The 18,395-nt window shown below is 34.8% G+C and overlaps 1 protein-coding gene across 1 annotated transcript in view; it reads left to right on the top strand.

Moving 5' to 3' along the window:
• Positions 1–18,395, top strand: part of LOC133516366 (C3 and PZP-like alpha-2-macroglobulin domain-containing protein 8) — a 286,831-nt gene that overhangs the window by 102,317 nt on the left and 166,119 nt on the right. Inside the window, exon 3 of the mRNA XM_061849275.1 lies at positions 3,546–3,724. Coding sequence (XP_061705259.1) covers positions 3,546–3,724 — 179 coding nt within the window. The remainder of the gene's footprint in view (positions 1–3,545; positions 3,725–18,395) is intronic.

The raw sequence follows: 18,395 nt of genomic DNA, 5'->3' as shown, positions 1-18,395 counted from the left end.
CTGTCAAATACCAAAACTTGATAGTTTCCGGATGATGTCAACACTTTAAGTTTAGCTTCGGAGATGTCAGGAGTTGTCATTAAAACGTCGAATATCGTTCTAAGTAGTAGACAAGAAGCATAAATAAGTATGGATATCATTTTGTCAACTGTCTAACGCATTGCTAGCAATAAGAAACTGTCACAAGAAAACAATATCGTCACTACACAAGTAGGTATCCAATGTAATATACATTTCGGCAAATATACAGGATGATTCAGTTCTACAGGCCTCCAAGCCAAGTCTTTGACACTTACATAATTTCTACTAAGCTTATTTCAGCTTATAATTAAAATTGTATTTTCTTTTGTTAAAAATAATACATGTGAATAAAAGATATAGGTACTGCAGTACACAATAGTTAACAAATTGATTTGTAGTTTAATAAGCCACACAAAAAAAAAAGAAAATAACATTAAAGTTAGAGCCTACCAAAAAGCTCGGCATCAGACCAGCGCCGCTAGAACTCCTTGCCATCAACTGGTTGTCAAACACGTAACGGAAGCGACTCAAGGCTTCGGAAATGTAGGCAAGGCTAGGGCTGATCAACATCGCGCATGCGGCCGAGCGATAGTGAGCTTACAGCGCCTCGCTTGTGTGGCAGCGGCGCCTAGGGGTAAACCGCGGACGCTAAATGCACTGTCCACGAGCCGACAACGAGACGCAAGTGCGGTGACAACCAGTTAAATGCACGGTTACTGCGAGGTGTCAATTCTTTTATCGCTGTCTGTACTTTTCTTTTCTCAGGCAACTAATACTTATCAAGACAATTCTAACAACCCCAAACACAATTAGGTTGCGTTGTTTTATCACAGAGTTCCTGTGGCCACCTCCGGTCTCTATCATCAGATCAGCTCCATGGTACCATAATATTGCATTGTCACCTCACCTGACTCCAAACCAAACTTACCAACATTTGTTCAGCGATTTTTGAAAATTATGAATTTTTTAGAATTCCTATTTTTCATACAAATTAAATAAATGTCATCAGTGTAATTGACGTAGATTGTCACGCTTTAAACAAAATTCGCATTACATTGCGTTTCAGAATAAATTTTAAAGTGTTCTAAAATTAAAAAATTAAATGATTTTTTAAAGTTGCTGAACAAATAAGCCTACAGTTTAATTTTTTTTCTCCTGTTACAGGCCACACCCAGCATGTATTAAATTCGGCAAAAGTAACTTGAAATAGACCCTCAGGCGGCAAGAAGCCGGGAATAGGCCGCTCTCCGACAGCAGCACATGCAGCGCCCGCCATTTTTACAAACATGGCGGGTTTGCCGTGACCCCTAGGTAGCCAAAGCCTACCCTTTGGCTACCTTGGGGTCACGGCAAACCCGCCATGTCGTAGACGTCAGTTAGTTTTTTTTTACTGCGAGTTGCTTTAAATAATATTTTTTTCAGCATTTTTGTATGGCCACTAGTAAACATTAAATTAAAAGTAGAAACTTACGCAGAACGGTCCGGTCTGATCGAACGCAGAAACTTAAAAAAAAAAATTAAAATATTGCATTGCCGCTTGAGGGGAGAGGATCGATAATTAATAAGTTTTTCCGAGCTAAAGTCGGTTGTCAATATCTACAGCAAGCAAAAATCTACTTTATGATGTAAAGTTTTTTTATTGGAAACGTTATTGAACCTGTCAGGATTGAAACAAGCAGTACCTATTTTGCATTTAAGTTTCACAAACTTTACGTGTAAAACGATTGCAATTATTAACATGTGTGCCTACTTTGAAAATAAATATGTACGTAACAAAACAGAATAATCCCCGTTCATGGGAAAGTCCCTCGTACTGTTCCATTCTGTATATAAAGCTTGAGTCGAAGGAAGAATTTTGTGCTGGATATGTGTTCGACATCGACTTGCAACCCTTATCAAATAAAGCCATTATGTGGCCATTTGTCTCGGAATTTTAGCTTAAAATAAATACTGGGTTCGGTACAATTATGTATAGATTTTACCACTTTGGAAATGTGTGTCTCGCGCAAACTATTTAGTTTAAAAAAAAATGATATTGGAAACCTCAATATCATTTTTGAAGACCCATCCATAGATACCCCACACGTATGGGTTTGATGAAAAAAAAATTGAGTTTAAATTGATGTACGGGGAACCCCCAAAATTTATTGTTTTTTTTTTCTATTTTTGTATGAAAATCTTAATGCGGTTCACATAATACATCTACTTACCAAGTTTCAACAGTATAATTCTTATAGTTTCGAAAAAAAAAGTGGCTGTGATATACGGACGGACAGACAGACAGACATGACGAATCCATAAGGGGTCTGTTTTTTGCCATTTGGCTACGGAACCCTAAAACGTGCCTCGAAATATTAAGAACACGCTCGAATAGATGGCGATATACCTTTGGCCTATACTCGAGTAGATGGCGATACCGTTTGATATTTAATACATCTCAGTGAAAGAACACGAGTCAAATAGCCCATTTCATTCTAAAAGTTTTAGTCCTGTAACGAAAGATGGCAGTAAATTTTGTTGACTACAAAATTTACTATGGCAATACGCCTCTATACTCAATCCTCTTTGATACAATGTAGTTATTAATTAATCATTTCAGAAATCGGAATGCATCTCATCATTTTTTATATTGTTACCTGGTTGTTAATTTATAGTACTTACATACGGACAGAAATGAGGTTAATAAATAGATACCTACCTATTCCAGTAGGTAGGATACTTATTAAAATTAATGGACTAAAATTAAACATGTTAATTACAGAATTTAGATCTAACTTATGTTAAATCTCTGTCAACCTTTGAATCATTATACCGTATAAGACCATAAGTTTCAACATTTGGAGATAAACCTCAAAGATTTTCCTGCATTATTTGCTCCCGCTGACTCATTATGATCATAAGCCCCGCCTCAAACTAAACACAAATAGCACTCCAGCCACAAAGCATACCTACTTAACAAATGGTTCTTGAGCTCTTTCAAGAATAAAGAGGCAAGCGGAGACACTTGCAAACAAAACAAAGCGATAGTTTCAAATGGGAATTCTAATGAAGATCCCGGTTCATTCCACAGTTTATAACTAACAAAACAGTATCAGGAAATACAAACGCTGTTTCGCAGAGACACGTTCAAACAGGAAGGAGCGCGACTGGTTCCTCCGAACTATATATTTGAGCTTGTGTAAACAGAGAGAAGCCCAAAAACGCCCGAACGTATTGCGCGTCGTGTTAACGAAGTTTTGGTCAGATTTTTCCACGGTTTAGTTTATTTTGTTGTCCGGTTTTCCATTTAGATTGACTTTTCTTAAATATTGTAATAGGAATAGTCCATTGGAATTTATTTAGCTAACCCATATACCTACACAGACAATATTTCCTAATATTTGGTATTTATCTCTCAGAAGTTTCTTTCTCATAATCCCATTTACTTTCGATTAAGCGTAAACGAGTGTCCACGAAGTAGGTAATATCTACATACCTATATAACATTTTATGATTTTTATTGAAATATTGTCTTTTTTTTCTAGTGGTTTCTCGGTGGTCGCGCCAGAGGTGGCGGTGCCGGGCAAGACCACGGCGATCCTCGTTACACTGCACGGACGCGCTGGAGACCAGCCTGACCCCCTCAACGTCACCGTGAGACTGGAGACTCAGGACGACGACAATGAGGTGAAACTTCTGACCTCGGCCAGTCAAATGATAACCGGTTAGTATAGTAGTATTTACTTATACTACGTTAAAAACAAGCACAAACATTCCTGATTTATTTACAGTAGGAGACATCATATCCTATGGGCTTAAACTTCCACTTTCATTTCGATCCGGGCTTCGTCAGGTACGGTTCCGGGCCATTGAAGCCCTGGGGGTCTAAACAAGATGACAATCGTTTGCGGCATAACGAACGAAACGCCTCTCTCCCTCCCTCTCTCTCTCTCTCTCTCTGTCTATCGTACTTATATGGAATAGCAATAGAGAGACATTAGCGTGTCGTTCGCTACGGCGCAAACGATTATCATCGAAAGTCTAGCCTTCTGGTAAGTACCTACCCGACGAAAGTCCATGAAAAAAATGGATTCGAAGAAAAAACTAGATCTTTATATACTTATATTTGAGAAAATTGTAGAGTTCCGTAATCAACTACCCTTTCCCTTCATAGTTTCATTATGTCTGTCTTTCTGCCCGTCTGTCCATCCGCGGCTTAGCCCACTGACCGTAAGTGCTATAAAGCTACAATTTGGCATAGGTAGGTATATCAATCAATCACGCCGAAATACCGGTAAAAAAAAACAATTTATGATACCACTCCTATATTGCGTAAATTAGGGATGTTTTTTTTTCGCTTTTGCACTACGGTGTGGGATACCGTTGGATAAGTCTTTCAAAAGGAATAAATATAGATGTTTAAATATTTTTTTTTGGTGAAGGCAATATTTTCTAAAATGATCAATCTGCAAGGAAAAAAAATATTCTTCCCTCTAACTTTTTAACCATGTGCCTAAAAATATGAAAAAAAAGATCATTACGTATGTAAAGCTTTAGTAAAAACTTTTAACGAAAACTGTAGTGAACATGATCGACTAAGTCGTCTACGAATTTTCGCAAAAAGTCTTCCCTTTTCTTAGTAAAAATCTTGCAATTGCTGCGAACATTTTACTTATGTACTCCATTTTGTTTGTTACTAAAATAATATTAATTAGTAGCCCCCGTTCAAAGCGGCCTATTGAGACGGATGGGTAACTATTCAGTTGTACCCTTCACTACTCGACATGCTCTTAGCCGGTTTTTATTAGATATATTTTGTGGGGTCATCATAACTAATTTTTTTCATTTATTTTCATTTAGCCTGTAAGTTCAAATTTATTGCAATAGGTACTAAGCAAATGTATACCTGGAATCGTTCGACATTGCGGTTGATGTTATTGACCAACGGACCAAGGGTCTAGATTGTTGTTGACAAGCGTAGGTACTGTAGTAAAAGACAAGATGCTTGGTCAAACACTGATTTATTTCCCTTACCCACATATGAATATATCTAACATGAAGATCTACCTACATTGTTATTGTAAATCTACAACATCTTTCTGCTCATATAAAGTTTTGTTTGACAAATTATAAATGCCATACTGACTAACAAGTATGTAAAACATATGTATTTCAACCATAGAAATATGAATATAAAATCTCAACTTTTACTTGAATATTCCCTTACCCACATATGAATATATCTGACATGATTCATAATCAATTAGTGTTAGGCTAATCAGTATTATTATGATTTTTAAATGCGTATAGCCTTTATGGATCTTGAGGGTTAAATTATACTAGGAATATCTTTAAGTTGAGATAACATGCGTTGAGTCAGCTGAAGTTACTGGCGTAGAATACGTACCTATATGTTTCCGTTGACAACGTGCCAAGTTCTTAATGGATTGCGAGATATACGATTATGTATCACATGGAAAATGTTAATATGATTAACTGGAAAAGCTGTTATTTATCTTAAATCATTAGGCTTCGATTGTGCGTTATCTCCTGTATTGATCACATCTTACGCTCTTACAGTTAAACGGATTGTACCGATTGTATGTTTCAACATACAATCGGTACAATTTACAACATAGAGGATTACGAATTAACTTTTATTCTAAGGGAAGAATACTTATTTAAATTTTCACGTTCTTGCAAAAAATGCTAATAACTTTTATTATAACATTAGCAGTAAAAATAAAATAAAAAAATATATTGAATCTGGCCAAATTAAAAATATTTCATTAGGATCGGTAATTTTCATCCATTTAGCCAAATATTTTGATATAAAACTTTGACTTTCAAATAATAATCACTCCTGAATGAATATATTTGAGTTAAATTTGGACCCTAGTTGGGAGCTTTTGAATTACATAGGTATTACGTTTCATACAATTTTTATTAAAATAACACTCCGAGCATCGCTTCATTTAAATTTATATACCTATTCATATAGGTATGTATTCATATTTGTCAAATCTAATCTAAATTTAATAATATGACAATACGAGTCAAAGCATGCGTCGTCGTGAATGACACCATCTGTATTCTCTTAAAAATTGCATTTCTAACCTTCATAAAAAAAAAACAATTTTACCCCATTAGGTAGCCCAACATATAAATAAGTATAATGTACGCATGGTTGTATTCATGCCGGCTGTTTCACATTTCCACATACTATTCATATAGCTTACATGGGTTAATCTGCACTTGTTAAAGCAGTAAATTTGGCCACGGATGTAGACAATGTGCCCGCGTATGTGGGCCGAATGCAAAGCAGTGTGAACAAATAACAGAAACTAATCGCAAACCTGTCCACCATTACTAGTTAGTTCAGGATGTTCCTGGTATCGGAGACAGCAATTTACTTTACACTACGATGCAAATATTGAATATATCAAGGATTATAATATTGCTAAATTGTATGTTAAATAATAAAACGGTTCACTCACGTTTATCACTTAGAATATTGTTGAAGTTATTGGCTCCATAACGAGAAGTTTTATTGAGAGTTTTTTTAATACATTTAATGCCTGTGTACGGGGAGTTGTTATTACATACAATAACCCATTCTTTTACTAGTCACAAAGTTTTAAAAGGAAAAACCATTCATATACTTACGTAGCTATTTTCACAAAAATATATTCTATAAATTGTAAAGTACCCGACTTCTAGACATCACAAAAGTATATTTTTCTTATGACACGCCATAAAAACTTATACAGACGAAACTTCTAAATGTAAGGAAGGATTTTGAATAAATATCAATTTAGTGCACTCCATGCCATAAAGACGATTCGCATCGCCTCGCCTGTCACGCTGAAGTTCTGCCATTACAGTATTCAAATGTAGAGGCAATACCTACGACACGAGCTATTAAAACTTTGTAAAGTGGAGGAGGCTTAGATTGTTTGCTATAGTTAACTTAAGGTACGAGTATATTCACGACCGGTCTGGCCTTGTGGGTAGTGACCCTGCGTATAAAGCCAATGGTCTTGGGTTCGAATCCCGGTAAGGCAATTTATTTGTGTGATGAGCACAGATATTTGGTCCTGAGTCTTAGGTGTGTTATATAGATCGTTATTTGAGTACCCACAACACAAACCTTCTTGAGCTAACTGTGGGGCTTATTCAATTTGTGTAAGAATTTCCTATAATATTTATTTATTTTATGGGCCATTTTTTTAGCTTAGCCCAAACGCCCAAAACAACTATATTCGAAACCTACATAAAATAATGTAAAATGAAACATGATTTTGAAATATGTCTGCGGTTCAATATAAATTGTAGCGTAATGCGACGCTAATGAACATCATTCCAAATATTGCATTAATGAGATCATTATTACTTACAGATAACAGAGATAAATGCAAACAGAATGACATCGAGTGGTAATAACAAGATTAACTTTTAAATACATGACAGGATATCATAAAAGTACAAACATACATAGTAAGTACATAGCGACAACATCAAATTTTATTTCAATGGAACTACGTAAGATCAAAAGGTAAAAAATACTTTAATACCGATGTAGCCCGTGTTACACTTTCAGGGGATTACGAGGGCTGAAAATCAATCTAGCGGAGCTTTTTTCCTAATTTCTCGTAACTTCTAAGAATGCTATTTTTATCTGTACACAGCCAGATATTTAGGTATCTTTTTTATCGAATTAAACTATGTACCTTCAAAATTTTATTGCTTAATTTTAGTTTTTTTGCCGCCTCGCAGATTAAGTATTTTTTTTTATTTAACTTAGAGTCAACCTATACTAGCATTCTATTTTCAAACTTTTTTTTCTTGGCTTAACATCGCGAGAACCGGAGAGAGATGGACTTTTGATAAGTTTCCTGGAACAATCTCTAAACATTTATCCCCGTCGCGTCGAGACAGCGTTTGTACTTCTTCTGCAATGCAGTATATCTTAATTGTTATTTAGTTCCCACAAACGCAAAATTAAATTCCATTGTACGTGCCTATTTTCTCGTTATACCTATTCACTATTATATTGAAAATTGAAAACTTGCTCAACATGACTAATACATTTTGATTTTTTCTTATATATTAATCTTCTTTGTTGTTGATTTTTTTTTATACGCTATGCTGTTTAAAGTTTAGTAATATAATTACTGGTACTAGTCTTATCCGAAAAACTTATACATTTCATATTTATGTGATAATATATCTCTTATGAAAGATTTTTACAGATATCAGTGACCTTACATTTATCATTACATAACCAAATACCAATAAAACGTATCGGTTTTCATGTTCCAATGTAACCTACAACTAGACTTCCAGCTATTTTTTAACTAAGAAATATTCTTATTTAAACGAAACGTACGATGTGTTAACGAGATATCTACGATTAGTGAAATCAACGAATCTCAATGAATTTTGAATCACCATCAATCTGATTAGTGATTAGCAACCGGTGAAGAGAAGCGAGCGTCCGGTGTTAATATCTCAAAGCACTTCAGCCCTTTCTCGTGCCCTTAATGAATCACGATCTCCGATAACTAGTGAACCAGACCGTGTTTTCGCATTCATAATCCATCGTTAACGATTCTAAAACTTCGGTGAACTAGTATAACTGGAAACTCGAGGTTTATGACAAATTAAAGGCGTACTTATACTGGTAGGTCTGTGCGTTGGCCTCATTTGCCGTACGTAAGCGGTAAGCGATTGAAACAACACCTCAGACTGCTAAGCTGTTCCGATATCGTTAAACGGGATCTGTATTTGCTGACGGAATGTTTATTTTGGCAACGTTAGACTAATTAACGCTGTATCTCGTTAATTGATGTTTATATTTTGAAATGAGAAATGTTGGCTGTTTTATTAAACGTTGCCTAATTTAAATCAATCATCGTTTGTAGTTAATATTTATCTTTTTAAGAATCAACATAAATAGGTAGATGTAGTAAAATATCCCATGGAAATTATTAAAATTGACATGATAGTACAGTCGCCATCAGATATATCGGAGCGGCCAAGGTGTCCAAATATTTCTGAGCAAGACTAAATTTCTATAAATTCTGCACTCTCCAAATGCCATTTATATCGCAACTACTGCAATGCCATAAACATCTGAGCATGCTGTTTTTCAATAATTTCTTTGCATACGTCCAGTCAAAAATATCTGATCGAACAAAATACCAAACGTATCTAAGCAACAAAGGCGTTCACAAATATATGTTCATTTGAGAAGAATATACTGTATATTTACGCCTTACGTCGTATAATTGTTAGATTTATGTTTTTAGATTTTTATACGTTTAGTAATGAATAAACTTAAAAACTGCTGTGCCGATTTCAAAAACTCTTTCACCATTGGAAAGCTACGATCCGTGCGACGCCGGGACGGGCCGCTAGTACAGTCGCCATCAGATACATGTGAGCTATCAGGGTGCTCATAAATATCTGAACATGGACTCTAACGCTTTGGAAATAGAGACGTGTTCAGATATTTATGAGTACTTCTAAAAAAAGCTCACATATATCTAATGGCGACTGTACTATATATACTAATATTAGAAAGAAGAAAGATTTGTTTGTTTGTATTGAATAGGCTCCGAAAATACTGGACTAACTGTAGCAAGAATACTTGCCATACCTTACCAGGGTGCCATGTGATTCTATTTTTTATATTTGTAACTACTGTATGTACCATGGTTTGCAATAAATGTTTCTATTTCTATTTCAATTTGAAAAATTCTTTCACCGTTGGTAAGCTACACTCTTTGCGAGTATCATAGGCTATACATATTAGGGCTTTTTCACTTTCAGGGTCACCCAATTAGCTTAGCTGTCAAAAAAAGGTTAAATCGGTGGTCAGTGTTGTGACGACAATTAAGCTTTAAATTTAAACTTAAACTACTTTTTTGTGCTTAATTCATAAACATTATGCGTTATTGTACTATAAATTCGTGAATAAAGTTGACCCTCATAAAGATTTCATGCTTAATTGTCGTCACACACCTGACCACCGATTTAACTTTTATTTGACAATTAAGTTGTGTGCACCTAAAATTGAAACTAATTAGAGAAATATTAGGGATCCGTACTAAAAATTGCCGTGAACCCTGCGAAGCGGGACCTATATGTATAAGTCAAATGCTGGCCGCTGAAACTTAGGTGTCATTAAAGTAGCACTTATAGTAGAGCATAGTCGCAGAAATGTGTTGATTAGACACGATTTTCAAGTGCCTTTTCAGATAGGATGAAATAAACTAATACCTACTTCAACATTCATAGTTTTGACAAGTCTAAATTGCAGGAAACTGCCCCAATCAATGTTGCCTGACCACATATATACCATACCATTCAACGTAATAACTACTCCCAATACTAGCGTCTTTGTTAAGAACTGCTTGGCGTGTTGAGTTTGAGTAACTAAATTATACCAACAGCTTTTTCAAAAGCAAACCGCAGATTCGGTCTTTCCCGCCAGAGCATCATATTTTCTGAAACAAACTTTTCCTGTTTTTTGGGTACCGTAGCATAAATTGCAAAATGGAACCTAAAAATAGATTTAAATACGTTCAAAATAACTTGGCGATTTCTATACTATGACGGTGGAAAACAAGCACACGGCCCAGCTAGGCAGTCACCGTAGTCTAAGTATACACAGAAAAATATTATGATCTGTGATCAGTGATTAAAAACACATTTTTCTAACTTTATGTAAAGTAATTTAATGTCTCGGCCCTCAGTAAAATCACGCCACTTTTTCTTTATTATTTTACCTTGGTTTGGTTTAACTTGCCTCCCTCGACCTCTCCTTCACCCCAATCAGCTATTTCACATCCTAATTTTCTAAATTGGCTTCCTAAATCGGAAATGCGAAATAGTGGCTTAAGGGACTGTAGACCGGAGGGCAGGCAGCAGCACACTTCGTGGAACAAAAGCCATCTGACTTCGATTGCCAACCCGCCTGCCAAACGCGGCGATTATGCCATTTCCCTCCATAAAACTGCATGGAGGAGGCCTGTATCCATCAGTTCACGTTATTTGGCTCATGATGATGATGATAACTTCGTAGTATTTAATATTGAACCCATTTATTCGTAAATCATTTATAAATTATTTATTATTCATTAAATAATACTCGTAGTTTATCTAAACCGTTCAATACATTTCGATTATGACAAGTTTGACAACGATTGGCGGAATCACGCATATTTATCAAGTATCAATCAAAACTACTTTGCCACGCTCATAACACCCTTATGTCCACTCGATAACGAAGTGAAAACGCATAATTTCGATTTCCGAACTCTGAACAAATTTTGTATTTATAGGTGTCAAAAATTTCATTTATTGTTCTAATATTTAACCTTAACACAAAGGCTAAAGGCATGTTTTGCTTTAATGCGCAGATCTTTGTGAACGTTCTTATTGAGTTATTGCTTAGATACAATTGACATTTTACATGATCAGATATTTTTGACTGGAAGTATGCTAAGAATTTATTGAAAAAATACATGCTCAAATTTTTTTCTCATTCCAACAGTTCAGATGAATATGGCATTTGCAGTGTGCAGAATTTATTGAAATTTAGTATTGCTCAGATATATTTGGGCACCTTGGATGCATAGAAATATCTGATGGCGACTGTACCATTTAATAAATACCAAATACCACTCAACACTTGACTATAATAGACAACATGTGAGAAATAATTGTCTTAGAGCGTTCTATGTTGGGAAAAGATCCAAAAAATTAAACACAGCTTTTAGCAGAAGATTCTTTGGTTTCAATGGACCATATATTTATAATAAACTTAATAAAACACAAAATATTAATCACGAAACCAAAAGGGAAAGCAAAAATATTCTTACATAATAACTTAACTATCTGTTGAACATTGCTGCATATTCATTTTCTCTCTTTGACACACACACACACACACACACACACACACACACAAAAACACACACACACACACACACACAAACACACACACACACAAACACACACACACACATGTTTAGATATATAAGTTAATTTTTCAGTTGTCAGGCCTTCTTTAGACCTTGTAATTCCTTGGCTACCTTGATAGGCTTTTGACTTTGACTAACCGTTCAGGGTATGCCCAAGGCAACGGGTCTTTCAATACGAGTATTACACATTGGTAAAGCAGAAAACAATGATACCCGTAGTTATATGTCTTTAAATTAGAAAGTCCAAAGTACTACGTTTTTAAGTTGAAAGTTTTTCTTTAGTATGCAGTACCAGTAACCGTAACAGTAAATTCGGGTATGTAAAGCTTAATACAATTATTAAAAAAAAACTATCATAGCCATTTGATATATTATTATATGTTATAATGTAATTTTTGGGTGTGTAATGCTCATATAATTATAAAAAAACTATCATACATTTGTTATAATGCCATTTGATATAATATTATATGTTATAATGTAATTTTTATTATACGTTTCTTTTGATATATTGTGTTTTCACCTAAACTGTCATTGATATAATGACTATTTATAATATAATTTTTAAGTAGTATATAGACATGTTTTATAATGACTTTTGTTATATTGTAATTTTGTATAACCTAATGCTTTATACAATTTTATCAAGTATAAATACATATATTCTCCGCACACTCACACGCACACTCCGTCACATTTTTCGGGATAAAAAACAAGAAACGAAACGAATTTTGACCCAGTTTTTAGTTTTTACGAAGTCGCAGTTGCAACCTAACCTAACCCATTTATGTCATGCAACTAATTATGCCGCACAAATAATTATATGATGTCACTTGTTAGAACAAATAATATGCTGTAGAGTATGTAATAATTATGGTAATGTATATTTGACAAAGTGTAAATATATCCTATGACCATTATACCAATAATAACAATATGTATGCCGTTAATTAGGTATTACGGTAGTATGCTATTTATTACGTTATTCAAAATAACCATATACCAAACTATAATATATGAAAAGTAATTATAAATATAGTGCACCCATTATATTTATTTTATTATATGTAATAATCAAAGTATTTGCTATTTTTATTTAATCATGAAATAACTTAAACATACCATACCTACCTATAGGTATTAAGTTATTTTAAGATAATACCCACGTACTCAACTCTATAGGTCTTATCCAAATATCTGTCCCAGCACCTTCCTGCCCGCCATTTCAATATTCAGCATCAGGTGTTAACGAATCAAAGCGATTGCTAATTCCGTCTCAAAGAAATCGGATTTGCTGCAGCGACTAACGAACCGGTGTCAGCTGCGCGCCGTCTGATGAAACGGAAAAATTAGATCTTGCCAGGCCTTCCTGCTGGTGGGATGGATATTTAAATAGTGTCACTTATACAGAGCCTTTTCAACTTCAGAAGTATTTGAGTAGTTATTCTTTTGGCTTAATGTACATCATATGGATGAGCACTCAAAACTTTGTACAAAATCATTTTTTTTTGTTTCATTTTATTGTTTTCGGTTACATTATTGATATAAACGTGGCGTTTTTAAATTTCTCATTTGCATTTCGTACATCGGTAATTGACAATTAATTACATTTTATTATAAGAAAGGTAATTTATACATATTTATTTATTTATTTATACAAGGAATTCCAACAGCTATACAAAATACATTAAACTTTTTAGATAGTAGTACAGAGCCAATTACAGGTAATTATAGGTATATTATAAAGTACTTTCGTGTACTTGCTTATTATTTTTACTAAACTATTGCTAAGCTAAGCAAGACTTAATAGAGACGGCCAGTAACTAAACTACATAAAATTATTATTATTATTCTCTTTATTTCTCTTTCTTCTTAGGTTATGTTTCTTACAATATGGATATAAAAGTAAAATATAAAAATACATCAAAAAATACTATACAAAACACATATAAACACATTGTAAAAAACTTAACCTAGTGTGCCGCCAGCAGCGGGGCAGGGCCCAAGCTGCCGGTGGTCAGGGCCGCAGAGAGAGGAACCGGCGGACTATCCGCGCCGTGTCCAAGATCACCGCCTTCTGCATCTGACCCTTGATCCAACCACCTAGCGAGAGTCTCTCAAGGTGTTGGTCGAGACTCTTCGCTATGAGACCATTCGTTGAAACGACTATCGGGACAATGATCGTCGAATCAACATCCCACATGGCGGTTATCTCGTGAGCCAAGTCTAGGTACTTACTGGATTTGTCCTTCTCGGCTTTCACGAGATTCTCATCATGGGGGATGGTGATGTCGACGAGCACGGCCCGGCGTTGCGATCGATCTATTATCACGATGTCAGGCTTATTGGCTACAATAGTCCTGTCAGTAATAATAGATCGATCCCAATAGAGCGTTATTATTATTATTATTAACTTATTCCTAACTTATTACTATTTTATTTTAAAAAAAGCTTGGTAATTAAACGTGCCAATATGGTCAGGCCAAATGCACGGGAGTAAGTAAGATAACAAATTTTGAACTGTACTACTTTACAAAATGTCCGCACAAACCATTCCGTTACATTATTAAACCCAGTTTCTCTCGGTGTACTACTGTACTAAATGTACTAAAAGACAGAATTAGTACATTTGTTAAATTGCACTATTTAAGAGCGATCATTTGAGTGAATAAACACGCACAATTCTAGAAAAAAGAAAAAGATTACCTAAGAAAGATTTGAAGCTCGCACCAATTGCTAAATTCAATACATCAAAATACAAACTCTGAAAATATATTTGTTAGTTCACACAAAGGAAGTATCCAAATCTTCTATGCAAAGGACTTCTTGCGAACAGAATATTATATTGTTGGTACTTGTATAATAATATCGCTGCTTTGTACTTATGGAAATTTCACGTCGCTCGCCACCGAAATAGGAATACTAAGTAGTCAATTTAGATATTCTTTGTCTTTTTAAAAAGTGTTTTTGTCACCAGCAAGGTTAGTTCGACAAAATATTTTTGCGTGCTAGATAAACGTAATACCTAACGTCGTCAAGAATTATGTCCTCCTTTATCAAAAACTGATTTAAACTAAGATGAAGCTTACTTAAAATTTTAGTCTGTTTATTTTTTTCTTTAGTTGTTTGTTTCTTTGTGTTAATGCAAATACACACATCTAAAACCAAAAGTCATCTATCAGAACAAATCCCATGTTAGCTTCTGGTTGGGAACATACACATAAGTAAATACTTGTCGCATTTCCACCGCTGAACTTGCAATGCACTTGTAAATCAAACATGGTAAATAAAATTTCCTGCAAAAGGTTCCAATTTTCCGGCGCACAGACAGATTGGCCTAGCATTCGTAGACTTGGCAAGCATCAAAGACTAGTGAGTAATCTTTTTCATTTTCAAGAAATGGTGGTTTTTCAATGTCAATACAGCACTTATTCAGGAATAATGTCGTAAGTATTTACTAGGTACAGCGAACTGCAAAAGTGCAGCGCTAGAAGCTGTGTGTACATAGTTACATACATGCGGATGTAATGTATTTCCTTACATTATTTAACGACTGTATGGAAATGTTGTGAGATTCCTAGCCACAATTCTGGTCACCGTATCTATTTCTAAATTATCCTATACTAAATTTAAAGTATGTTGACGGTTTGTACATTGTAATATAGTATGTAGTTAAATTACTAACGTAGCCATAAGCCACACTAACAATTTATGGATAAACTTTATCTGAAATCAAGAATTAACAATAATAATTGTACCCAAAGAGTGCCTTCAATATCCTAAACAGTCCATCTGTCTGACATTTAAAAAACTGGGCAAGTGATTTTGTAGTCGTGATAGGTAGACGGTTAACGTTTGGACATTGTAACATGCATAAGATTAGATAATTGAGATTAACAATATACAAGTAAATAACTAGTGGTACTGTGAGCTGTAGACCTCATGATAAGATTTTAAGGTTAAAAAAATACGACTAATAACATTATCCGTCGATCTCTTGAAACCATCGATGTGCCTGCTCTTCTTGAGCCGACTGGCATTATCAGGGATGATGGCAAGAGGCCTGATGGGGTGTCCTTAGTTCCGTGGAGCTTGGGACGGATGTTAGTGTGAGATGCTACTTGCGTAGACACACTGGCATCATCCCACCTCAAACGGACTAATGTAAAAGCGGGCGCAGCGGCGGAAAGCGCCGAAATTTTGAAACGTAATAAATATAAGAGCCTCGGTAGAGAGTACCATTTTTTACCATTTGGCGTTGAAACTCTAGGTCTATGGGGTCCCAGCGCGCACAAGTTTTTTGGAGAAATCGCGAAACGTCTAGTTGACGTAACTGGCGACCGAAGAGCTGGCGGCTTCGTCGCACAACGTATCAGTATTGCGATACAACGAGGAAATGCCGCCAGCATCCTTGGTACAACGCCTCAAGTCCCTATTTTAGATATAAGCTAGTTAGAGTAATCATTTATATATATCCATTGTTATTGTAAATAAAGAATCATAACACAGCTTAAAAATATATTTAAAAAAACTTCATTCAGTCATTATCGCAGCGCACTCACACTGGTTTTAAATGCCATAGAGCCTAATGGCTTTTAAGTCATTTATGCCAATTTTGAACATTTGAAAATAACGAAACGACAGAACAAACGACAAAATTATATTTAACTACTGAACCTGCTCACAAAATTTCACGAGAATCGGTTGAGAATTGCGACCTGTGGAGGAGAACATCCGGACATACGAAAGCAGATTGAGAGTCAAAACTTAGACCTTCGCTAACGCTTTGGTCAATTATAAACACACTATATTGCATGATTAACTGCTTACAAATAATAAACTTAAAATGTTGAGCGAGAAGAAAATACACATAAAAGTACATACACCTGTATCCCTGTATGTTTAAGAATCGGAAACGTTGAAATGTTTTTTTTGTTCTTCTGTGAAAGACGGCATCAGTGACTAGAAAAAAATTCAAGAACACCGAGAAACAAAATATAACTCCAAGATAAAAGTCTTATAAAATTAAAGTGAAGAAGAGATCCTTATTGATATTATATTCACTGAAAGGCGAATGAACATTTCTTAGTGTTTCAAAGGGAATAAATAAGAGTATGAATAAAGATGATTTATAAGTTACTTCTGTACCTACTTCTTGTTACTTATGTACTTGTTGTACTATTTGTTAGTTATGTAACACATCCACCTAGACAAACCTTAAATAAAATATCGATGAGGGTATTACAAAATTAGTCAACCCCTGAGAAACGGACCTATATTTTTTGCTTAATACAAAAAAGTAAAATGTAAGAGTGTACAAAACATAAACGCAAAAAAGGTACTGTATACACCGTGTTTTTATTTTTATTTTCATTAATTTCAAGGGGCATACCGGTGCTTACATGAAGTACCTAACTTTCTCAAAGACACCGGTATTCTAATTAACTCCATTTCGGAGATAATTAATAATTTATTTTTATCTAATAAGGCCCTTACAAGCGTATACAAATACCATAGGGCCTGTTTGCATATTCAGTAGTGTTTAGTACGTGTGTATCCATTTGCTACTAAATTACATGTTCGAAATTACATTGATATGTCACAGTTTTCAATAGTTTGGTTAAATTAAATGCAATGCCAGTGGTACAACAACGCTATATGCAACATTTAGTTACTTTTTATAAAACTAAAAAAATATATAAAAATTATAAAAATATATATTTTTAGCAAATTAACTATGCCACTAACTTTCTTTAAACGTACTTGCCCATATCCCGGAGTTAACGGAATTCAATAAAAACACGGTGTATAGATCGTGTCAGTCACGACGACGCGTACCTATTGTCATGATATTACGGTAAGATTTGACAAATCTGCGCGTCATCGTGGATGACTCGAATATAATTAAGAGGGAAAAATAGCTTTGCGGTCCGAGCGAAATAACGGTATGTTTTCTATGAAATTCCATTTCGGGAGAAAACGTTTTCCACTAACTAAATGTTAACAAATCACTTTGATTTTGATGTCGTTCGCTTCAGCATAGTATATTGAAGGTTAATAAGTTTCGCTTTAAAAAAAATGTTGTTTAGAAAATTTTGCAAAAAATGTCAATAAAATACTAAAAAATCATGGAGAATATTCAGAAGGGAAAAAACGTTTTCCCTTTTTACAAGCTTTTATTTAACTTGCCCTGTTAGTATGTATGGGACAAATCTTGCAAGTTAAATTTGACCCACTTCCTGGTTTCCGATGAAGCTGAAAATTTGCGTACATAATGTAAGTCGGGTGACAATGCAATATTATGGTACTATCAAGGTGATCTGATGATGGAGGTAGGAGGTAGCCATAGGAACTCTGTGATAAACCAATGCAACCTAATTGTGTTTGGGGTTTTTAGAATTGTCT

The sequence above is a fragment of the Cydia pomonella genome, chromosome 3 (assembly GCF_033807575.1).
Source record: "Cydia pomonella isolate Wapato2018A chromosome 3, ilCydPomo1, whole genome shotgun sequence".
Taxonomy (NCBI): Eukaryota; Metazoa; Arthropoda; class Insecta; order Lepidoptera; family Tortricidae; genus Cydia; species Cydia pomonella.
Note: the sequence above shows the minus strand (reverse complement) of the source record. Positions and strands in the feature narration are given on the sequence as shown.